The sequence below is a fragment of the Rattus rattus genome, chromosome 1 (genome assembly GCF_011064425.1).
Source record: "Rattus rattus isolate New Zealand chromosome 1, Rrattus_CSIRO_v1, whole genome shotgun sequence".
NCBI lineage: Eukaryota > Metazoa > Chordata > Mammalia > Rodentia > Muridae > Rattus > Rattus rattus.
In genome coordinates, this window is record NC_046154.1 from 266,392,272 (window position 1) to 266,417,112 (window position 24,841).

The 24,841-nt window shown below is 44.5% G+C and overlaps 2 protein-coding genes across 4 annotated transcripts in view; one reads left to right on the forward strand and one right to left on the reverse strand.

The window, feature by feature from the left end:
* The window catches only part of Pphln1 (periphilin 1), an 89,330-nt gene extending 78,826 nt beyond the window's left edge, over positions 1 to 10,504 (forward strand). For both annotated transcript variants that reach the window (XM_032885376.1, XM_032885384.1), the window contains one exon: positions 9,245 to 10,504. In XM_032885376.1, the coding sequence (XP_032741267.1) occupies positions 9,245 to 9,439 (195 nt within the window). In that variant the 3' untranslated portion in view covers positions 9,440 to 10,504. The remainder of the gene's footprint in view (positions 1 to 9,244) is intronic.
* A 10,651-nt stretch (positions 10,505 to 21,155) lies between these two features.
* Prickle1 (prickle planar cell polarity protein 1) overlaps positions 21,156 to 24,841 on the reverse strand; it is a 93,766-nt gene continuing 90,080 nt past the window's right edge. For both annotated transcript variants that reach the window (XM_032885405.1, XM_032885396.1), the window contains exon 8: positions 21,156 to 23,328. In XM_032885405.1, coding sequence (XP_032741296.1) covers positions 22,481 to 23,328 — 848 coding nt within the window. In that variant the 3' untranslated portion in view covers positions 21,156 to 22,480. The remainder of the gene's footprint in view (positions 23,329 to 24,841) is intronic.

The following is a 24,841-nucleotide window of genomic DNA, read 5'->3' on the forward strand; positions in this document are numbered from 1 at the left end:
TTAGTATAGCTACACGAGTACTCATAGGCCTTTTTTTTTCCTTTTCTGTTTATTATACAAGGAAAATGATACTTGATTTTATCTCTGGCGGCTCTTGTATTTTTTTCCTCTCTGTGGCATGCACATAGATATGAAGGCTGTATTTTCCAGGGTCTTAAAAGTTGGTTCTTGATGAACAAAGTATTGGGTTTGAATCTTCGTCTGTAATTCTACCTGTGGGAAATCATTCGAAGGCTAACAGACCTGGTTCCCATTTGGCCTGCTGACGGTGTGCTGTGGGCGTGAGCAGAATGGCTGCTACTGTTTGGACAGAAGCTTGGTACATTATCACCACAGTCTGGCTTACGGTCGTGTTTGCTGCTCTAGTTTAACGTGGCCTGCTTTGTCTCTGAAGCTGAAATGTATTGTGTAGGGAGCGTAGAATGCTGAACACCGAGGGGACACACCAGCTGTTGGGCATAAAAACTGCTGAAGTCACTGGAGATAACTCAGTGCCTGAGAGAATTCCAGAGCCTTTCTGTCATCGCTGCACAGTGGAGACAGAAGCAGAACGAGAAACATCTCGCTCTAACTATTGCTTTGTCTTGGTAGCATGTGATCCTTTGACTTTCACATGGTAAAACCCTGAACGCTAATGTTTCCGCACTTGGCTTTGTTTTGTTTTGGGTTTTTACCAAAGATATATTAACCCTCTTTATTCTTGCTTTCTTACAACATTCCTCATCGTACCCATTGTTGGTGGTGGGGACTCCGAATGGACAGTGCTGTGTTGCTTAGGCCTGTCCAGGTCTAACTGCAGACGCAGAGCCAGCAGTCATTAAGGGTGCATAGCAGAAACTGGCCTCACCAGTGAATGCGGTTGCTACCTCTGAAAACATGTAAATATTCCTCTTTAAAATAATAGTCTAATTTTCCAGTTAAGGTAGAGATGATTGGTGTTTATTCGAGAGGTAAATCCTGACTATAAATAATAATTTCTGGACTTTAAGTATCACAGTATGAATACACTAAAGCCCCTAATGGTGGAGTCACATTATTTTAAAGCTGGTGTTTTACTGTCATGTGATCCTGGAAATGTGTCTGGAGATGAGAGCGGCTCAGTGCGTTTTCCAGGCTGTGTTTCTGTGAAAGCCCTGTCTGTCCTCTCTGCACGAGCACACGGCAGTGCAGCAGGAGGAAGTCAGGGAGGAAAGGACCGGTTGCTGTTATTTCCTCCCATGGCAAGGGGGGAGGCCTCTGACCCTTATTTGAACCAATCAAATATTTGGTGACACTTGTCCAAACAAAAGGTTTTATTTCTGATTTTCCCTGTTTTTCTTACACCAAATTTGTTCATTATTTTAGTCCTGGTGATTTTGCTGAACAAAAAAAGAGCAGTGTTTGCCCCAGTAAGTGAACTACTCTGAAAAATATCCATTCAGTAGAATGTACTGTGGAGGGAAAGTGCATATGGCGAGGAGGATTGGCTCTGCAGACTCCTGAGGAGTTTCATCTAGCCGTGCTGGTGTCACCGGCCTTCAGTCTGCTACGACCAGAACTACTGAGTGACAGTCAGCAATTCTCATTTCCACAAATATAGGTATATAAGTAATACATGGGTTCCTTTCCTCTACCTGGGGTCCTTGACTGTGACTGCAGGGACTTGAGCCAGCGAGATGACTCACCGGCTTCCACAGCAGTGAGCTGCCCCAGCCTTAGCCAGAGGCAGCTCAGACCAGATAAAAAGCCTCACGTGGTTTTGCACATCTGTAATCCCAGCACTTGCTGGTGACATGGAGAATGGAATGGAGAATTCACTCATTACAAGTATTCATTGTCATGCTCAATTTTATATTATGCAGGGTTCAAACCCAGGGCATTGTGTATGCTCAACTGTCATTTTACCAACTGAGCTGTCTCCCTGCCGCTGGAAGTTAGTTTGTCATTGTTTTATTTTGTTTGGGTTTTTAATGTAAACTTTGCCTCTCCTATGTGTTTCAAATCCATTTTGATCCCAATCTGTCACTTCCAAACTTAGGACCCTAAGAGTCCGTACTCCTTAAGTGTGCCGCCTTCTGGCTGTGTCCGTGCTTTTCTTTAAACTCTGCCTGCTACCAACATGATCCCTGCCCCCTTCCTGCCTCCCGCCTCCATAACATTCCATACATGTTATGACATCGCTAGATTGCTTGAAACCCAAAGTTCAGTGCAGAATACTGTTTAAGAGTAAGGAAGTTTGCACATGGAGTGCGTAGCTGTAGATGTGCAGACCCCAATGAGGCACTGACTCCAGCTCGTTCATCCTCGTTTGCATGTGAATCTTAGTAAGTTCCACATCGCAGTGCACTGAACACGTAAGTATACATGCCAGTGTGTAGGCTTAAATGTCTGTGGCTGTGTTCTATATATAAACTATGACAGCACCACAGGTGAACCTCTCATTTTGGAATTATTTAGGGTTTTTTGTTGTTGTTGCTTACGCTGTGGTGCTGGACACGGACACCGGGGTGGTTTGCACAGGCTTGTCCAGCAGCAGCTACACTCCAGCCTGTAGAGCTTTTGGGTGTGCATGCATAAATAGTAGGCTATGTATGAGAATTTGTGAGTATAATAATTTTACATACATACTGGATGATAGTAGTTGATATATACATTCTTAGCAGTATCTAGATTTCCTTTTACGAGTTTGCTTATTAAAAGCAGTGGGGCTGCAGCTTTGAGGCAGAAATGGTAAAATACATTTTTTTTAAAGATGTGTTTATTAAATGTATATGAGTACACTGTTTCAGACACACCAGAAGAGGGCATCAGATCTCATCACAGATGGTTGTGAGCCACCATGTGGTTGTTGGGAATTGAACTCAGGACCTCTGGAAGAACAGTCAGTGCTCTTAACACTGAGCCATGTCTCCAGCCCAATACACCTTTTTCTATCAGTACAGTACCAGAAGCAACGTGGACTGCAAGGGTTTTATGTGGTTTGCGGCTCTGTACACACACATGAGGTGTTTAAACTTGTCTGCATCTTCACACATGCTGTCAGCTTTTACCATCAACATGTTAGATACTTGGAATGTCCATGCCCCAGTTGCAGTTCCTTTCTTAACATACATTTTTATGTTTTCTTTCTTTTTTATTAATTAATTAACCTCACTTTGTAGAGCACTCTGACCTCAAACTCAGATCCATCTGGGTCTGCCTCCTGAGTGCTCTAGTTAAATGGTGTGCCACCATGTCTGGCCCATTTTTCTGTTTTAATCCAAAGTTTGCAGCACACTTCCCAAGCACTGGTATATTTTGCAACACTCCTTCAAAAGTAACAGGCCTTTTATTTCCAACATTTGTCTTCTCTACTTGGCTTCTGCCCTTTCCTCCTAGAATCCCTGTAGGACTGGAGGCGTGCGACACGTGCGTGTGACACGTGCTGGCTGATGTAGTGGGCACTAGTATTTGAAATGTGACAAATGCTAGCTTCAGTGTTACTTCATTAATACCAGCATACGTGTGTAGCTGTATGTGGACTCTGCACGATACTGAGTAGCATAGCTTTATAACCACTGTCACCCCAATAACATTCTCATGTTTTGCCATTTATTTCCTGACTTCAGTCAGTAAACTTTGATTGTTTCTTTAATTTTTAGAGGATGTTTGATTAATAATCTTGGTACACAAACTCTCTAGCATTGGTGCTGTCATTTTTTCTTGCTACTACCTTCCTTATTGTGTCTACTAATAATTAGGAGCTTAATGTGTATACTTTTCCGTTTGGCCCTTATGTTGCCAGTTCTTCTAATGTATGCTTTTGCTATTCGTTCACCACTCATCGACTTTGTTTTACAGGAGTGGGAAGGAAATTCTTTCCTTCACTGTTGCTAATGGTTGTGGCATCCACTCCTCTCCTCCTTCACTCACTCCAGGTTTGGCTCACCCCAGCCTCTGGCTGACAGACTCGGTACTGACTATCCCTAGAGAGACTTCACTAGACTCTTCTCTCCTCACAGCCATCCTACTTGCCGTGGTCCGCCTGTGTTGTTTCTGGGACAGGGTCTCACTGTGGAAGCCTAGAGGTGTCTCTCTTGCCTGGGAGAGAATTCCTACATTAGGTTATTGAGGTGAAAGGCTCGCCCTAATGCTAGACTGAGTAAAGAAAAGTGAGCCCAGCAGTACCATTCATCTCCTGCTTCCCGAGATTCCCGGTGACCGGCAGCTCTCCTCATTCCACGGCATCACTATTTCTGATACAGATGAGCATTCTTTTATGAGAGTCTCTGGTGAATGCTCTCTGTACTGTCTCATTTAATCCCTGAGTCAGTGATTGCATACTGTAAACTAGACACAGAAATTAAGAAAAACATATCTAATCTTGAAATAGTTTATTTGGCGTTGATGTGACCGCAAGCCAGTGTTGATTGCGTTGTTAACTGAATTCCGGAGTCTGCATCTCGGCTGGTACAATCAAACAGTAGGTCTTGCGAGTTAGGGAGGACTCCTTCCTGTTTTCTAGAAGAGGTGGCTGTGGAGATTCCTCTCTGTCCCCCTCAAGTGGAATATCTGGGTGCTGTCTGCTCTCTGAGTGTTATGACGTGGATACAGGCTTGTTCAGATACTGTCTTTTTTAGGAGTTCTGTCAAATTATGTCATTATGTCTTTCAGGGAAATGGCCCATTTCCTCTAATTGGTAAAGAGTTTCTGATCCCTTTATTTGCTGGTGAATATCCTTGACGTCAAGTAATGTCTGTCTGCTCTCCTCTCCGACGTTGGTTAGTTTGCTTATAGAGTTAGCAGCCTTGCTGTCTTTTCCGAGAGCTGGGCTTTGGGGCGTAGTTTCCTTGTTAGAGCGCCTGCCTGGCACGCGTACAGCCTTGGTTCCACGCTCAGTGCCACACAAACAGGGCATGGGGTATGTACAGTTAATTACATGCCTGTGCACTCCAGGGCTGGAGGCAGGAAGATCATTTCAAGGTCATTCCCTATTGCATGGTAGCTCAGAGATTAGCCTGTGCTAAAATGAGACCCTGTCTCAACATTAGAAGCCCAGACTGTTTGGTTCCACTCATTCTCCTCCTTATTTATTTGTGTGTATATAGAATATGGAAGCCAGAGTCTTCCTCAGTCACTCTCCATCTCATAGGTGAATATTTGTATTATTTGTAGTGTGCAGTGGGATGTGCGCATGAGCACAGGGACCAGCAAGCTCAGTACCAGCTGGGGTGGGTTGTCTGGCCTAGATGAAACCTGGGTGCTAGTCAGTAAGAGCAGTAAACACTCATCACTGCGCCATCTCCCCAGCCTCTGCTGAGTGCTGGAGTCAGGATTGGGCTGGTCTGTCAGCCGCAGGGATCCTGTCAGCTAGGGAGTGCACTCAGCTCTTTGGAATCCAAAGCTTCACGCTTACATAGCAAGGCCGTGTTTTCTGAGCCATCTCCACTACCCTCTATTTCCTGTTTTTAAGGTGGGTTTTTTGTTTGTTTGTTTGTTTGTTTTGTTTTGTTTTTTGTTTTTCTATTGTAACATTTACTTTTTCTTCTAGTTACTTTGAATTTTATCTGTTTTTCTCTAGTGTCATAAATTACTAATTTTGTATATTCTAATAATACTCAGTTGTTTCATTTGTTTATAAATGTAGTTTTTGTTGCCCGTTGCAAATTTTGACACTTTATTTTTATTTAATTCATAATGTTTTAGAATTTCACTTGACTTCTTTGGCCTGTGTTTTATTTGTAACTATACTAGATTAGATAAGTAGGATATTTATTTAACACAGGTGAGACCCTGGGTTCAATCTTAGATTTATAAGAAAGCAAACAGAAAAAAACCCTTAATCTCTGACAGATCAATGGCCCTTCCTGAAGATATGAATCATCTCCATTCACCTGTTATGAGGATGTGACCCTCCTGAAACAGGACATAAGGCAATTTAAGCAATTGTGTTTGTTAAAGGAAATGACATGAGGTGATGAGGCCGCAAACAGCAGAGTGTGGAGGTACCCCCCACACACACACTCGGAGTGCATGTGCTAATCACAGCTTATCTTACCTGAACTCTGTGCTTCCCCTGCCCCAGGAACACAGAATAAAAGTCCTTTTTAGAAGAGTTTCATATCCTAACAGACGACTTTGTTCAATTACTTGCTACACTGCCTTCCATTTTGTATGCTTGGCAAGCAGTCCACCAGCTCAGCTCCCTGTCCAGCCCATCGAGCCATTCCACGTAGAGCAAGTTAGCCAAGGTATCTTTCATATTCAACTGAAAAACTTTATATCTGGTCTAAAAGTATAATTAGTGGGGGCTGGAGAGATGGCTCAGCGGTTAAGAGCACTGATTGCTCTTCCAGAGGTCCTGAGTTCAATTCCCAGCAACTACATGGTGGCTCACAACCATCTGTAAAGAGATCCAATGCCCTCTTCTGGTGTATCTGAAGACAGCTACAGTGTACTCATATATAATAAATGAATAAGTCTTTAAAAAAAAAAGTATAATTAGTAACTAAAATTTTGTCTAGTTTATTTTAATGTACTCTTATTCCTAGAAGTCCTGTGTAAAATCTCAGGGTGGTTGGGTGATGCCTTCATTCTGCTGGCAAATTTAGCTGTGTGTGCAGTGTGCGTGAACTCCACCAGGACATTGACTGCTTCCTCTTCTGATCAGGTCCAAACACAACAATAGCAGCAGCAGAGTCTCCCTGTGTGGCCTGTGGCTATCAGATCTGCAGGCTGTTGGTGCATTTCCAACTAGGGACCATAAGCAAACATGCTCCACTACGGAGAGCCACACCCTTCCCGTCGTGGACTGGAGTACTGTGGAACAGATTTCGGAAATAGGTCTCTGACAGTTTCAAGTTGTGTTTATAAAATGTTACAGGGCGAGGTCTTCCTTTAACTAAAACTATTTCCCATCTGATGTCCAACTGGGCATTGAAGTCTTTTTTTTTTTTTTTTTTAAATTCCCTCAAGTAGAGACTTAAAGTTACTTTCAATAGTTTTGGTTATTTCTGTTTTAAAAAAAAAAAAAGAAACTATAAACATTTTTGTATTCCAGTAAATAACTTTAAAAAGATTTTACAAACGTAATTTTTAAAATTAATTTCTTTTATATGTATGTATATTTTGTTTGCATGTACGTCTACGTACTCAAAGATACCGTCAGATAGTAGTGTGCTGCCATGCGGGTCATAGTAGTGCGTCTTCAGGGCCGTCAGAAGAGCAGTGAGTGCTCTTAATCACTGAGACATCTCTCCAAAATCCCAAAAAAGAGTTTTAATAAAAATCTATACCAAGCACAGAACGCTTATGACCTGTGACAGCCGTGGTTTCAGTAGTAGAATTCAGGACGCTATCTTCAGATGCAGGTGTGTAGCCCAACTATGACCCGTGGTCCTGGCTAACGGAGAAGTAGATTGGCATTAAAGACTTTGCAGGTCAGTTCAGTGTAACATTATCTCTATCCAGTGCATCTGTTGCATATTGTTTTAAAGCCAGTAAAATGTAGGCCACCCACCAAGGCGTCCTCTGAGGCCTGTGGTTGGTGTGAGCCTCGAGTGCTGTTATTATGGAACAGTTTGTTTGCTGGCCTTACCTCCACCCAGCAAGCATGGCGAGTCTCTTCTCCCCTTAGCCTGACCTGGGGAGCTTGTGCTATTAGACCAGTTGTAATGTGGCTGTTGCCTCAACACTCCTTGTAGTGAACGAGACTCCTGGACTGTTTCTGCTTGGTGTGCAAGATCCATGTCCTAGAAGCTTCAGCATAAACTGGAATAAATGGTTGAGTTGATCTTGATAGTTTTCAAACAGATTTTATAGTATTAGAAAAGTGTGTGTGTGTGTGTGTGTGTGTGTGTGTGTGTGTGTGTGTGTGTGTGTGTGTGTGTGTGTTTTATTGCTAAGCTAACAAGGCCATTTCATTACTGAGTGTACAATGTATGTATATATGCATACGTGCTTGTGGAATTCAAAGGAGCTCTTCTCGCCTCCCATGCGAGCTCCAATCAGTCCCTCATGCTCGGCAGCAAAACCCTTACCTACCGCCCCAGACACGGATTTTATGTGTTCTACTTTGTGTCCTGTCATTTTGTAAAACTTTTTCAAACTTCTTTGGAACTGGTAAATCTTTTTTCCTTCCTCGCTCCCTTCTTCCTGTTTGCTATGGGTCTGAGGCTGGCCTTGAACCTGTTCTATAGCGCAAGTTGGGCTAAAACTGATGACATGGTTCTACTGCATCAGGTCTGTGAACCCCCACTACCACACCTCCCTTTGTGAGTTTAATAAAGTTCAGTGACCTAGATTCCGTGAGTCCTTAGATAGCTGTTTTATAGCAGTCAACGCTTACTGCACAGCCTGGCATCCTGAGTTCAGCTCTGAACCTGTGTAAGGCGGAAGAGAGAACCAGTTCTAACTCGGTGTGCACATACACGTACACATCCATATGTACAGGCCATCCACAGCCAGTGTACAGACGCACACATTTAGTGCAGAGGAAATATGCATTTTGTGGGCGGTAATTATTTAATCGCCAATGGTAATGTTTACATATTTTGAATTAAAGTATGCATATTAATATTAAAAGTCGCACAATATGTGTATATTGTGTTTCCATACACATGGATATAGTGCACACATCTGTGTGTGCGTGATCTTTTGGTTTGATCTTAACCCTGTTTGGTGGCTTTGGTTAAATGTTTGTAAGCAGAGTGCGTCCCCGCACATAGATGCTGAGCGTCCTCACAGCTTTCTGCTGTAGAACAAACCATTGGAATCCCAACTCCCAACCAAAGTCTCTGAAGTCAGAACTTTTTTCCTTCCCTGCCCCGCCCCCTTGTTGGAGACGGGGTCTTACTGTGTAGTTGTAGTTCTGGCTGATCTGAATTTGAATTTGCCATGCAGAGCAAACTGGCCCTCATCTCAGACCCTTCTGCCCAGCACGCCTGACCAGCCTTTCCTCTCTCATCAGTCGAGTGAGGATTTGTTCTGCTCGCTTTGTCCTTGCCTTCTTTACCTGACCCAAGTGTAAAGCCTGTGTTTGGTCTGCCTTGCTGCAGACGGCCACCCTGCTTCTACTCTTGGTGATGGGTGCGGCTGTCCATCTGTGCTCGCTCCGTTGTGAGCCGCTATCTGAGGCATCAGTGGCTGTGCTGCTACTGGGGAGTCTCAGCCATGTTACTGTGCTTCCCTTTACAGATTTCAGCAGCAGAGTTCTGCTGGCTCAGCCAGCCATGGGTTTAATTAGGGAATTTCACTCATCTGACCAAAATGTGTTTCACCATTTTAGGTTTACCGACAAGACTGTGAGACTTTCGGGATGGTGGTGAAAATGCTGATTGAAAAAGATCCCTCGTTAGAAAAGTCTATCCAGTTTGCACTGAGGCAGAACTTACATGAAATAGGTGAGCGCTGTGTTGAAGAACTCAAGCATTTCATTACCGAGTACGATAATTCTACTCAAGATTTTGGAGACCCTTTTTAGAAGAAGTAGTGCCCAGGTCAAGAAAATTTTTTTAGATTTTTTTTTTTCCTCCTTGGATTGTGTAAATCCTTACTATTTTGTGATGAAGAGAAATACTTTATGATAGCTGACCGCATTTCTAGTATTAAATAAACATCTACAATAGCTTTTAAAGTATCTTAATTAGAATATTTCCCCTATGTGTAGAATATTCTTCTCCATCTTCATATACTTCCTCCCTCCAAAATAATGTTCAGTTATTTTAATGTTCAAAAAAGCAGTTCTGGAGAGCAGCTTTCTGTGTTCAACTTGTGTTCCACAGTCTTCCATGATGTTTTAGGATGATCCTCTGTGTCCCGGGTAAAGGCCGACTTTGTATGTTGGTTTCTGTGCAGAGAGCTGAGTACTGTTGGGACTTCGGTATTGTTACTCTAATTTCTCAGCAGCTTCTTAGTTGTAAACATTCTTCTCCATCACCTTCTGATTGGTCTAATAAAGCCTGTAGGTCGGGAGAGGAAAGCAGGGCATCTGGGCAGAGAGAGGAACTATGGGAAGAATTTGTGTAGGGAATTTACCACCCAGACACAAAGAAAGTCTGGCTTCAGGGACTGAATGAGAGATAACAGACCATGTGACAAACGTGAACCAAAATAAATTAAGTTATAGGAACTAGTTGAGAACAAGCCTAAGCTATAAATAATAAAATAATAAAAAATAAAAATAATAAATAGTCTATGTCATTGTTGGGCTGGTGGATCCAAACAGTCTGATAGTGAGCGTTTAGTCTCAGCTGTTTAATCTGTAGTTAAGATCATTCCAGTTTGCATATAATAGTGGCACTGTTAGCATTTTGAGTTGGTGATGTCAAAATATGCTATCTTAATGGGTCAGAACCTTGCTATTGTATATTTGCTTTGATATTTCTTATTCAATATAGAAAAAAGCACTTGAAAATCTGTAAGGTTGTAAGATTTTAGAACAAAATCTTTCACTCAAGTCAGTGAACTTAGTTCATCTCTTCTACAAAGTGCTCTTGGGGCTCCTAACTGTTCTTTCTAGATAATACTATAGACTAACAGGAGGGGTCATCTGAGATACAAGATAAATTGAAGTTGAGATGTCTCAGAAACCCTTCTGACCACTATAGTAAAGGTCAGAGTATCCAGAGCACTTCAGTTTTGTTTGAGGCCCACACTGTATCAAAAGGGGGCCTGACCAGGCACTCGTGCTTGGATTAAGTTACAGATTACTCTGTTAATCTTGGGTTAAGTTACAGATTACTCTGTTAGTCTCGTGATCTCAGTGCTGTAGGTTTAGAGGGGACCTGACAAGGCACTCGTGCTTGGTTAAGTTATAGATTACTCTGTTAATCTTGGGTTAAGTTACAGATCACTCTGTTAATCTCGTGATCTCAGTGCTGGAGGGTTAGAGGGTCTCACTCTTCCTTCATAAGTGACCTCAGGAAAACGAAGCAGAAAACAGTGAGGCCAGCACAGCCACCGTAAATAAGTAAAGAGACAATTAGGACTCTCGCTCACTTCCTGGTCCCTTCCAGCAGTTCATTGAGGCAAAATACATAATTCATGACATTAGGCACCTTAAAAATCACTGTTTTAATCACTGCCCGATCCTGTTATCTACTATTTTTTCAAGTTAGGGCCATACAGTATAGCCCTAGTTAGCCTGAATATCTCTGTAGACCAGGCTAGGCCTTAAACTCACAGAAATCTTCCCACCTCTACCTCTTGCAAGCTGGCATTAAACCCTGTGTCACCATGCTTAGGATCCTTTTGGTTTGGTTTGATTTCATTTTTCATTCAGTTCTGTCCTTTACACTCTTTAATTTGAGACAGGGTCTTACTGTGGATCCTAGGCTGGCTTCAAACTTTCCGCTTTGGCCTTTTTAACTCTTGGGATTCCTGCCTCAGCTTTCCTGAGTGAGAGGTGTAAACCCCAATGCTTGCCATTACGTTCTGTGGCCTCTATGATCCTGTCTGCAGAGATACCCCTAAATCGCATACAGATTATATTTAAAGTAGAAATGGCATATGAGTAATTTTAATGAGCCCTGCAATGGGTGTGCAAAGATATTATTATGCCATTTTGAAAATTAAAAACTAATTGATGACATTTTAAGTTCCTTAAGTGAGAACACTGGAGTTATTCCAGGCATTGCGATTCTATGCACACCTCTTCTAAGCATGTGTGGTCAATGCTGGTCGCTTCAACAAGACCGCATGCCGTTTTTCCTTTTTTTTTTTTTTTTTTTTTCCCTTCCACCAATTCTCAGCTCTTTAAATCAAGTTTGTTAACAAACATAACTATAAAATTTGAGAAGCTACCAGGGCAAATAAATTGTTCACTTGGTAGAAATCCATTTAAAAAAGAGTCTTACTAATAGATTTATTTAAATGAAGGTCCAACGAGTGACCTTTCCTCAAATCATATTCAGCATTTGAAGCTATTTCCAGCTTGCCGTCAGCGTTGTTCTGCTAGGCTTGTCAGTGTTAAATGTTTTGTTTACCATTTTTTAAAAAATGCTTCAACATCTAAAATTCATGTGTACTAGAATATGTATTTTATAAATGTTTTTGATTCTAAGAGATGTGTTTGTAATTATCCACTGTTTTTCAGTATACCAAATTCGTGTGTTAAGTTTTCATTGTCTCACCATAAGGCCTTGATGATCAATATGGGGGAAGCAGATACTGTAAAATGCAAAATAAAGCACCCAGTACTAAGTAATGAACTTGTCTCCTCGTTTTATCTTGGCTCCTATGACTAAAGTGTAAGCATTTGCCTGCATAATGGCTCCGCTATTCAGTTCACCTCTCCACAGCCAACCAGAAGAAGTTGGAGAATTGAGGCGCCATTAACTTGGATGATTCCTGGAGTTCTGACGTTACAGAAACCAGTCCTCGGTGCCTGGCACGGTGACACTAAGTGATTATAGAGCTGAACTGCAAGATTGAAAGTCTCCTGCCTGAGCTGTCACTCCTGCCAAGCAGTAACCCGCTCTCTGTGCCAGTCTGGTTCACAGCGTGGGATGCTATAAGTATTCGTGCTTGTCAGACCAAAGCTAACTTCACCTTTAAATGAAACTTAATCCTGGGTCTTGGAGAACCAGGATTTATTCAGACTGAGGTATTTGGAGTTCAGTAGGCGGGAACACAATAGTGAAAGGTTACTATGTGCCTGCGGCCAAAGGCCATTTTCACTTCTGCGACAGGATGGATATATACATACATATATATATTTTAGGCATGTGTGCCCTTAGTTACTGGGCTCTACTGTTTCTAGATCTGTGGTAATGCATGACTTCATGGTAGGGAACTTGTAGCAGAGCAGAGTTGCTCGATCTATGGAAGCTGGGGAGAGCACAGAGGCCAGAGGGGGAGAGGAGTTACTGGAAGAGAGGGAGGGAAGGAGCAAGTGCGAATTGGACACCTGCGAGCCTCTTCCTTCTCCCGATCCTCTAGATACCACATTCAGGGAGTGTCTTCCCCCTTGATGTCACCGTTTGAGAAAGAGCTTCACAGACATCCAGAAGTGTGCCTTAACGGTCTTCTAGGTGCCTCTCAGTCCAGTAAATTGATGGGAATATTCGTGACTTTATGTACAACGAAAAGTGTGAGCAGACAAGACCAAAGAACTCAAGATGAAGATGAGTGCAGAGCTTAGCCTGTGCGCGCACGGGCGCAGGGACGAGATGGAAGGAGGAATTCTCTTAGTCATGGGGGACCTTGAAACCCAAACCTCTGAAATAAAGTGTCGGTGCCCCCCAACCAAGAACAGAAAAGGTCCTGCAAGAAAACCCACCCTTCTCGCCCTTTTTCTGCTCTGCTTGTCTAAAATTGGGCGGACATCATCTATAGAGCTTGCTTGTCAGCTCAGAGGTGTCTGCCCCAGCAGTCCTCCTTCACGGGAATTAGCTTGTATTAATTATACAGAGTACGTCTCCTTATATGTTCCTCAGACATACATAGGTGAATCTCAGCTCCCATTACCGCCTGTGGTCCTCCTGATCCTCTTCTCAAGTTGTTTTGTTCTTTCCTGTGGGTTTGGTTTTGTTTTTTTGTTTTTTTTTAAATAACAGAAGCATAGGTGAGAATTTCTATATAAGATCTTAGACACCTTACTAATGGCAATACCGGCAAACAAAACCCTGCAACCATCAAACTTCCTGTTAATCTCGAGAGCCCCTCTTAAGATTTTATTTATGTATGAGTGCACTGTCACTGTCTTCAGACTCACCAGAAGAGGGCATCGGATCCCATGGCAGATGGCTGTGAGCCACCGTGTGGCTGGGAATTGAACTCAGGCCCTCTGGAAGCGCAGTGGGCGCTCTTCACCGCTGGTGTGCTCGCTCTTAGGTGGGTATTCAGAGCTGCTTGAGGCCCGGCATCCCAGAGGACAGGGTCACAGCAATCCGATCCTTTGGCTCTCACGTTCTTGGTGTTCTCCGTTCTGTGATGCTCTGTGAACTTCGGGTGGGATGACCTCATGACGTTGAGTGTCTTCAGCTACCGGTGACTCGTGCAGAAAGCAGCACTGATCAAATCTGACACTGGTGCTAATCTGCGAAGGCCCTTATTTAGACGGCGCCACTGAGCATTTCCATTCAGCAAAACAGCACCTTGAGCTTCCCACCAGGGCCCGTGACCTCCCCAGACGTAAGCTTTGCTCCAGATTTGGGTCTTCATTGAAGTTGTTCACAACACTTTACACTTCTCAAGTTTGCGATTGCTTACTTTTAACTTGACTCTGCAGTGTCTTGTTGTTGTTGTTGTTGTTGTTGTTGTTGTTGTTGTTGTTGTTGTTGTTGTTGAAATACTCCTCAAGCCATACCCATTCCCTGCCGCTCTGAGTTGCTCTTTTCCTCAACAAAGCACTATGCATGTTAATACACTTGCTTATGTTTTCTTCTTAATCTTTCCTCTGTTACAGGAGTCTGTCCCAACTACAGACTATTATTCTTTTAAGTGTGTGTGTGTGAGAGAGAGAGAGAGAGTGTTTGCATATGTGCATGCATGCGCACACCTTTTCACCGAGTCCCAGAAGTGTGTCAGTTCCCCTGAGGCTAGGGTAGCATGTATTCCTCCTAACCTGACCATTGCAGGTTCTGGGATCCAAACTCTAGCCTTCTGCTAGAGAACTGAGGACTCTTCCTTAACCACGGAGTCTCCTCTCCAGCCTTCCAACGACCTACACTGGATTGAAGAGCAAGTCATCTCCCTTCTGCAGGACAGGGTAGGTTGTTAGCGTAGGATGTGAAGAATGGTGCATAGAGCTCGTTGCTTGACGATTGAATGTGATGTTATGGGAATAATGGCACTGCCGTCAATTCATTGGTTCCTCTTAGCTGCCAACTGCTTCCTAGCCCCGAGCCATTCACAGATCCTGCACTCCACAGAGCTGAATGCCAGATACCCTGCGCTACTTTGCCAGGGTTGATACCGTTTCTCTCCAGGGTTTGCTGTAAACACCCTGACCTCCAAGGTAGGCCCTGACAGTTCTTTGGCTGTTCCTTTGGTGAATTCGTGGTGGGTGGCGGTCTGTGTCACAGGCAGCCATTCATCCGGTTGTCCTCAGAGCTGTTGAGAGCACAGACCACATGCTGTTTGCCACCCCAAGGCTGGACCACAGAGGACAGATGCATGGGTTCCTTGCCCTTCCTGCCAGCTCTTGAGAGCGCTGATGTCACCCCATCCTATTCAGTAAGCAAGGAAGAACGGCTCCAGGGTAGGCGCGGAACAAGTTGCCAGCGTATACTCTCTCACCTTTCCAAGGCTGAGGGGGTACCTGAGTAACTCTGCTGTCATTGCCCCACGCTCATGGTTAAGCTTATGAACTAAGTTCTTTGCTGTGGAATCTCCAAGGAGGTGCTGCTGTGGCCTGGTGGGGAGGGCAGTGTGGGAGTCTCTACCTTTGAATCCATTCTCAAGCAGAGTGCAGCCTTCCTATGTCTGCACAGCCACTGATAGGAACCTCGGTCCCTGTGTTGTGCTGTGGGGTGAGGTTAGGGTAAATGTCACACCTGTCCTACATTGCCAGTGTCCTCACCGACCTTGGGTTAAGGGGAAGGATCTGAAGGTATAAAAGGCTTCACCAGTGCCCTGAGATTATCAGTGCGCATCCAGCTGCATGTGGCAATGATGGATGTCACGGTGACAGATGGGGCAGCCCAGCATGTTGTCTTCTGAGCTCTGACCCACAAGATGGTGTTCTAACTCCAGGTTGTTATTACAATTGTCTAAGGCTTTAAAGGGTTTTCTCTCCATTAATTAGAAAAAAGGCCTTTCTACTACTTGTGTAGAATAGACTATACCATACCATATTGAATAAAGCTTCAAATGCATTCAGGTTTATTATGTTCAAGGTTTGTTAAACTCCAAGGAGCAGCTTATCTCTACTTCAGTGTGTGATCCAGGTTCGGCGACCACATGGTTTCTCTCCATGTGAACCCCTATTCTCAGGTAATCCTTTGCCAATGGACTTGCTTGTTCCCTGCAGTGCTGAGGGTGAGACCCAGGCCCAGGGAGGAATTCATTCTCATTTTTGTTGTCAGTGACAAGAGAAGTCACAACTTAGCCAAAGTTGCTATGGCTAGTGCCTGTCAGGGTCAGGGCTTTAACCTAGTCGTTCAGTCTGTGATCAGAATCCTTAGAAGGAATAGAGTTGATTGTCATTCACAACTGGCTCAAACCTCATGCCCTGAGCACAGGAGCTTTGGTTACATGTAGCTAACATGCAACTTAAGTGTGATGTAGTATATATGCACACATATGTATTGTTACATTGCATTGTAACAATGTAATACAATGTAACATTGTAAGGCCATTTGAAACAACCTGATTTTGGTGTATCTCTGTCTCTGTCCTTGTGTCATGTTCATTCATGTGACTCCCTCTTTGCAGCTACTTCAGAAAAGACCACTGCTCCTGACAGACAGATCTGGTGGTAATTGAGAAATCTGCAAGGCAAAGCCGAATGTTGAATGAGGGACTCCTCTCCCCAGAATGCTGAAGCTGCTGGGAAGCCTCTGAGAAGGTCTGGTATTCTTACAGGAAAAGTGCGAAGCCGGTCTCCCAAACCAGATCTCCTGATTGCTGGAGTCCACCATGCTGTGTCTCATTCTGAGGTCAGCTTGTGCTGAGTGTACCGTCTTCCAACGGTCCCCTCATTTCGTTAGGTAGGACTACTAGGATGTCTAGCACTAAGGGAACTAACTATATTCATCTTGATAAAGATATCGTGTGTTATCGGGGGTTAAATGATTCCAGAAAGTAGGTTTCGCGTTCATTCTAAAGTTCGTCGTAGAACACCACCACCCTGAATGCATAGTGACTCGTAAGAGAAGTCTCTTAATAAATTGCTCGTGAAACCGAAAAGCTTTTATTGAGCAAAGGGCACTATCATTCAGCCAAAGTGCCAGGCTTCAGAACGGGAAAAGATATTTACCAGTTACACCTCGGATGGAGGGCCAACATCTCCAATATACAAAGAACTCAAAAAATGCTGGACATCAAGAAAACAAACGACCCAATTTAAAAATGAAGCACCAACCCAAACGGAGTTCTCAAAGATGAAACAACCAATGGCTGAGAAACCCTCAAAGGAAAGTGTCACCTCCTTAGTTGTCAGGGAGCTACAACTCATGGTGACAGATTTCAGCTCACAGCAGTCAGGGGGCCAAGGTAAAACAATGACGATTGATGCTGGTGAAGACATGGGGAAGGGTGAACGCTCATCACTGCATGAGGGAGGGACTGCAAACGTATGCAGACACTGAAAATCAGTGTGGTGGTTCCTCGGGAAGGGAAGAAAAGTTGCACCTCAGAATGCATATACCCAAAGAATGCTTCGTCCTACCACAGTGATACTTAACCATGGTCATTGTTGCTCTACTCACAATAGCCAGGGATTGGAAACAGCCTCGATGTCACCACTGGATGAATGAATAGAGAATTGTTGATATATTTACACAGTGGAATATTATTCAGCCATTAAGAAAATCATAAAATTCTCAAGTAAATGAATGGATCTAGGGGGAAAAAAAAGCCTGGTGTACCACCAAAAGATAAATATTTTGTATTTTTTCATATATGGATATTAGCTTTTAAGCCTTTGGTAGACATGTCACAGTTTATATAACTACAGATAATCGGGTGTAGAATAAGGAACTAGGGGGCAAGGAAGACTATCCCAAGAAAGGAGAAATAGGGGCTGGAGAGATGGCTCAGTAGTTAAGAGCACTGACCGCTTTTCCCAAGGTCCTGAGTTCAATTCCCAGCAACCACATGGTGGCTCATAACCATCTGTGATGGGATCTGATGCCCTCTTCTGGTGTGTCTGAAGACAGCTACAGTGTACTCATACACATAAAATCTTTTTTAAAAAGAAGAAAAAGAAAAAAAGAAAGGAGAAATAGAGTAATAGCTTTGGAGGGACAGGATTAAGATGAGAGTGGGAGGATTAAACAGGGAGATGGGGAGGAATATAGGAGGGACAGCCAACACCAAGGGCCTATTACTGTAGAAGCTTCCTAGGGTATATATATGTACATATACACACACACACATATGTATATGTATTTAAGTATATATATATGAAAGAAACCTAAGAATAGTGGGGAGACAGTACCCCAACTAAACATCTTTCGCCACCAGTGCCAAGAATGGTTACACCTAGGGTTATCCCTCAGTGTATTGGTTGCTCTCCACAGTCTATGCTAAGACCCTATTCCTGAAGGCAGAGCTTACGTATCCCATAGAACTCAGAGAGATCAAGCTGGTGCCTCACTGGAGCCTTCATCCCTATTGCCTAGTGTTCATGATGCTGGATGGTATTCTGTGCTCTACCAGAAGAGAAAGGCAGTCACGACCTAGCTGTGAGCTAAACTGTTGACCTGCCTGTCTGTGCGCTAAGCTGGTATACAGGCCGCAGAGGTGGAACCAACCAACCACTCTGAGTAGATTCAACGCCTGCCCCATGAAATGGAACCCATACCCGACAGTTCTCTGTGCCTCAGGGAAAACCAAGCACTGCTTCCCCTTCTGCTAAAGAAACCGCAATGGCTCCTGACAATATTCTGCTGTACCCTTCCCGTCCATATCAGAGAAGCTTCCTCTTGCAGGAGGGGAAACAACACAGAGACCCTGGACAACGCACAGAGAGTGAGAGGTTCTAGAGCCGAGAGTCCTATACAGGATGTCTTCATGGCACTCAGGGCCACTTAGGGCTTAGTGAGCTCTGTGGAAGAGGTGACAGGCTGTAAAAGCCGGTGGAGATGGATAGCACCAGGGACACAGTCCCTTCCAAACACAGCAGGACTGACGCACATAGGAACTCTGACAGCGTGCACGGGGGTCTGCACAAGTTCAAGTGCGGTCTCAGTACTTAGGGGATGCGGGTTCCCTAACAAAGAAGCGATTTCCAATTGACGTCTACTTGTAAAGGGAAAATGTATAGTTTCTTCAGTGTCTTTTCTTGTTTTGTATTTTTTTTTATGTTATTTTATTATTATTATGTTATTTTCCAGTTTTTGTGCTTTTGGTTTTGTGTGTCTATATGTGTATTTTTTGTACTTTTATTCTGATTTGAAGACTCCTGATAATTTTTTTTCCCATCTGCAAATGTTTCTATGAACAGTGTTAGTGTTGGGCCTTCCTTAGGAAGCTCTAACTTGATTAAGGCTCCTGACTTAAGGGCTGGAGACGGGAATTGGCTGGCAGCAGACACATGTGGCTGGACAGTTGTTTTCAGAACAGAGGCCAACTCCTAGCCTCTCTCGTCATACTTTGGAGCTGATAACACAGTGGAGCTGTAACAAGCAGTCCTGGGTACACATTCCAGCTCTTGTCACGTGCTCCCCGTCTCCTAGGAGGGACAGCAGGTGACATCTCATTTTACTTCTGCTACTTCTGACTTTCCGTGAAGAATTAGACCGCGGACTAGGGACAGCAGATAGACACAGCTCTTGTCAGTGAGCCCTCTAAGGACTCCAGGGAAGACCATACAGTCCTCAGCATCTGTCCCTCCACTGTATGGTCAGAGGCATGCACTCCTGAGTGGTATTTGTCTAGGGTCAAACTTTGGAATTCAGTGACTTGGCAGCATGCTTTATACTTTCTAACCAGGTCTAGTCAGGTGTTTTCTGCAAGTTTAGTGCTTTCGTTATAGGACTGTGTACTGGCCGGTTTTATATGTTAACTTGACACAAGTTGAAATTATCACAGAAAAAGGAGCCTCCCATGAGGAAATGCCTCCATGAGACCCAGTTGTGAGGCATTTTCTCAACTAGAGATCAAGGGCAGAGGGCCCAGTTCATTGTGGGTGGTGCTGTCCCTGGGCTGGTGGTCTTGGGTTCTATAAGAGAGCAAGCTGAGCAAGCCAGGGGAAGCAAGCCAGTAAGAAACATCCCTCCATGGCCTCTGCATCAGCTCCTGCTTCCTGACCTGCTTGAGCTCCAGTCCTGACTTCCTTTGGTGATGAGCAGCAATGTGGAAGTGTAAGCTGAATAAACCCTTTCCTCCCCAACTTGCTTCTTACAGTCATGATGTTTTGTGCAGGAATAAAAACACTGATTTAAGATTATCTCCAACTAACTCCCTTTCTTCTCCTGTAGATTTCTCTGGTGAGTAGATTTAAAATCCCAAAGTTACATTAGCACTGTCCACAGATAAGGAAACAGAAGTATCTACCGTACATCTTGGCAATCTATGTAATTATGTAAGGAAACAAAATGCGTGATGGTCGCCAGATGACTGGCAGAATCATCTTTTGAGACTGCACTTGTAGAGTGTACAGCGGGCACATGCACTTAGGCCTGAGTAAGACTGTTTCGCTGCAGTCATTGCTGAAAGAACACCAACCACTCCCTGTAGGGGTCACGTTCTTCAACACTGAGAAGACTGCCCTCGTACATTCTCCTCGTGTGACCCATGAGAAGCTCCTGGGGGAAAACAGGTGGCGTCCATCAGCGAACAACGTGTAACTTTTTCCCCCAGTGACTTTGCTGCTCGGCATGTTGTCACATGTGCCACTGTCATATGTGTATGAGGAAACCACCAAAGGCCTCTTTGAATAATGGAGCACCCCCAAGCAGAACAGCTATTACGCTGTGAGGTGAAACATCCGATTGTAGTCATAGGGGGTGAAGAACAAGTCACGGGGTAGAGTTCACCACCTCTCTGTTAGAAATGGATCTCAGGACCTTGTATGCACTGAGCACACAACTGCCACTGAGTTCCACCCGTCCTCAAGAATTCCCCAAGAGACACTCTGTGTTTAGAACATCTGGAGGGTTCAGTGGTACTGGATAAATACTGTTCGCTTACAGGGATGAGGAACGGGAAGAACTTTATAGTGTTTGTGTGATTCTGTGGGGAGGATTCTTGCCTTGAGGACTGTTCATTCTCATAGTGACCCGTTCTTGAAGTGTACAGGACCCTGGAAATACCAGTGCAGCTGCAAAGCAAAAGGCCCTCTCCCCATTGCAGCCTTCCTACAGGGTCTCTTTCTGGCCTTGCCCTCTAGGGACGGATGCTGGGAGGTCCTTGTCCATAGGTACCTGCTGGATTCACGCCTGGCCCTTTTGAGGCCAGACAGCTTTTCTTTGCGTTTGATAAAGTTTCTGTTCCTCAAGCCTGGGGTTCAACAGAGATCTTTCAGGAGGACTTCGGACTTAACCATGCCTGAGCACCAGAGCAGAGTGGAAGAGTCAGACTCGGAAAGGTAGTTTATCATTTATTAAGCCTTTATTAAACACCTCCCTGAAAGGCCCAGGATGACACCAGGACCTTTAGTTAGGACCGAGATGTAAATGCAAGGACAGCACAGACCAAACTACCCGCTCGTTAGTTCAAATCTGACATGGCTCTCCATTCAACCAGAGTCTCGTGAACTCGGGAGTACTCCGGCTCATTCTTCCTGAAAAATCTCAAAAGAAAACCGCAACTGGAAACCCAGTTTTCAAAATTGCTTTTAAAGGCCAACAACAAGTTGGAAGGAAAAGGGGCAGAAGAAATAACCTCTCTGTACATAGTAAGTCTACACAGACTGCCACAGAAAGCCCCTTGTGTGGACGTCACCACCTGCTGAGACCGCTCCCCCCTGCCCGGGGAAGGTCGCCCCATAGCTTCTCCTCGGTTTTACCATATACTCCAGAGGTATGTGTGGGGTTTGTTTTTTACATTTGTACAGTTTACAAAGCTTGACCCATAAATAACACTTGTGAGATTAACAGGGCTCAGTACCGAGTATGTACATAGCCCCACCATGCATACAGAGCCTTTTTTAATATTGAAGGAAGGAGAAAAAAAACCAACTTTCCATCACTAAGCAATATAAATCGACTGTCTAAACTTCTAAGCCCTGACTAAAATACAAGCAGTCATCTCATCCATGGATGCTGTTTCTGGTTTCCTAGCAAATCGAGCACGGCAGTGTAACAAACACCTTGCAGTTCAGGGATATAAAAATATCAGCTTTAAAATCTGAGCTGTACAGTATATACATCAATATTTGCACCGTTAAATTAGGAATACACTTAGGTCTATGAAATACTACATATAAATAGCAAGTCCTTTCTGTCTGTAGCTGGGAGGGATACAATATGTTTACCTGGCTAATAAGGGCTGAAGGAGAACGAGTTCGCCTTACACAATGGAGCACACAGTGTTAGCTAGGTCGTCATGGTGACACGTGCATGCCTCACAAGACACCAGTCAGGACCTGAGCCAACCTGACTGAATTAACGACAAGCACTATTGCTTACAAAGGTGGCTATCCATCTTCTAGCACGCGCTCTGTCCAATCGCCTGCCGGCAGTTTCTGGAGTATTCTCTTGTGGACTGGAGACTGTAATTGACCTGCCACGGGGGCACGAGACTGGAGAAACCACCCCTTTTGTGTGTTAACCTGGCTGTAAACACAGTGGGACTCTCATTTATATAGGCCGAGAAAGCACTTTACACTATTTTAGCGACTTTCCTATGACGAATACAAGGTCAAAGTCCAGGCTAAATGACTAAGTTTTAGACAATCTCCCTGTCTACTTGGTTAAGAAATGATACAGTTTTTGCCCCTGTGTCCCTTTTTCTTCTTGGATTTAGTTGTCCTCTGATTAAACTGTGGGGTGGGCAGTGCAGAAGCCGGACTAGAAAGGTCATCCGTATAGTAGGTGAATCTTTGTGGCCGCGGCTGAGGGATTGGCTGTCCAAGAAAATAGCCTTCTTCTTCCGAGTCGGAGGAGGAAGTGGAGGACGAACACCAGGAGTCATCGTAGAGCCCCAGGAACCTGTTCATTCCTGGGTTCTGCAGGGCATAATCCGATGTGGCGTGGGCATACCGGCCGTAGAGGTTGGCATTCTGCATGTATGCTTGGAGCTCCCGGGCGCCCTTACTCTGTATGAATTTCTCATAGTTATCGGGGGTGTACAGCCGAAGTCTGTCCTTGGCGGAGTACTTCCTTTCTGTGACCAGGTTCAGGGCGTTGTCGGACCGCGACTTTCTGCTTCTCCGGTGGCGATGGTGGTGAGGCCTGGATCCCCTCTCTTCAAAGTGATACACCCGTCTCCGAGTCCTTTCGCTCATTGGAGGCTGCCGGATTTCGATGTCGTAGCTTCCGTTGTCGATGACGTCATCTGAAAACTTGACCTGCTGTGGTCGGGACTGAGACTTGGATCTTCTGAGCACCGGCAGGTGCACTGGTTTTTCCTCAGGTATAATTTTTTCTGGGCACAGTTCTGAATTCAGACTTTTTAAGGACTCTGCGCTCCTGTGCAGCATGGAAGAATTCAGAGTTCCCATATTGCTCATTTTCTCACAATCTTCTGTCTCTATCTCCTCGAAGTTTTGGAGAGAGTATAATGATGGCCTTGGCTTGCTTTCTCCGTCCACGGATGCCCCTGCAACAGGACCCAAAAGACAATGTGATTTTCACCTGTCCTAACATTCTCAAAGCTGTTAAATGTGACCCAGGAGAACATTTCAAGGAAAAGTTACAATAGAAACCTTGTTACTGCTACTAGGCCAACCAAAACATTGTTGCGTGGAGCAGCAGAAATGAACGCCTAGTCACAACAGAAGCTAAGAGAGCCCAGCGTTCTCATCTGCAGCACGGGTCAACCCCTTCAGTGTGGGTGGTCTTCCTCATCTCAGACTGGGGCCAGCAGCCTGCTCTATGTAGTCACGAGCTATGAACCCAGCTGTACACATCTGCCCAGATGCTGTCTGCGGCTGCTTCTCCCAGTGGCTTGAACAGAAACTAGATGTCCTGGCCAAAAGAGTACAATGAAGCCCTTGAGAGCAGAAGGCTCGCCAGCGCCAGGCCTGAATCATCTTGTTAGTTCTTCTCCTTCAGTCCTCACACTACTCCCAGATTGCCTAGCTCCATACCCAAATCCAGGAACTCTGTTACCCAGTATGTATGGAGCCAGGAGAGAGGCGGGCTGGGAAGGCTGTGTAACTCCCTGCTTCTCAGCCCATAATTCCCAGGGACTGTCAGCTTCTCACCTTCTTAGGTTTTAGTTTTCAGCACTGGGGGTTAAATGAAGGGCCTTGTACACACAACGTGCCCGCTGTGCGTCCAAGCTTCACCTCCAGCCCGCCCCTGCCTTTCACACTTCCATCCAATTCTCTGGGGCCGCACAGGCAGTCTCACCCACCATGCTTCCTAGACTCCCCTTAAGTCTGATGGGCTGGGAGCTAGAATGGAGCAGTGTCTCTTCCTTCTGGACAAACCACTCTGCGGCAGCAGGCAGCATGTGGCCTTCTCCTGGCTATATTATACTAATATAACAGGCTGGCACTACTTCTGTCTGTCTGTCTGTCTGTCTGGTTTTTTTTAAGACAGGGTTTCTCTGTGTAGCCCTGGCTGTCCTGGAACTCATTCTGCAGAGCAGGCTGGGCTCAAACTCAGAGTTCCACCTGCCTCTGCCTCCCAAAGGCTGTGATTAAAAGGCCTGCACCACCACTGCCTGGCTTAAGGTACAAGTTACAATGTGGGGAAAAAACCTTGGGTGGTATTATTATTATTATTATTACTACAACAACAATAATAATTTGGCCATGTTCTGCCACAGGGCAATCCAGAAATTTTTATTTTTAAGAGTCAAAAATCTTATAACACACTTGGGCTACTCTTAGTATCTTAAGATACATCTGGTATAACTTAAGTATGGACTATCTAACCAATAATACAGACACAGACTCCCTTACCCATATTGGTCTTCAGGCTTTGTTCAGAACGTTACACATATGTATTCAGCTACAAGACACGTCTGTTTTACTATCTCATGGCATGCAAAGGAAACACCTTCATTAGCCCAAAGTTTTAAATAATAATAATATGCCCCCTACTGGCACTCAGTTGTAACTGGCGTATCAGCCTCTTTAACACCCCACAACCCTTGCATGGCC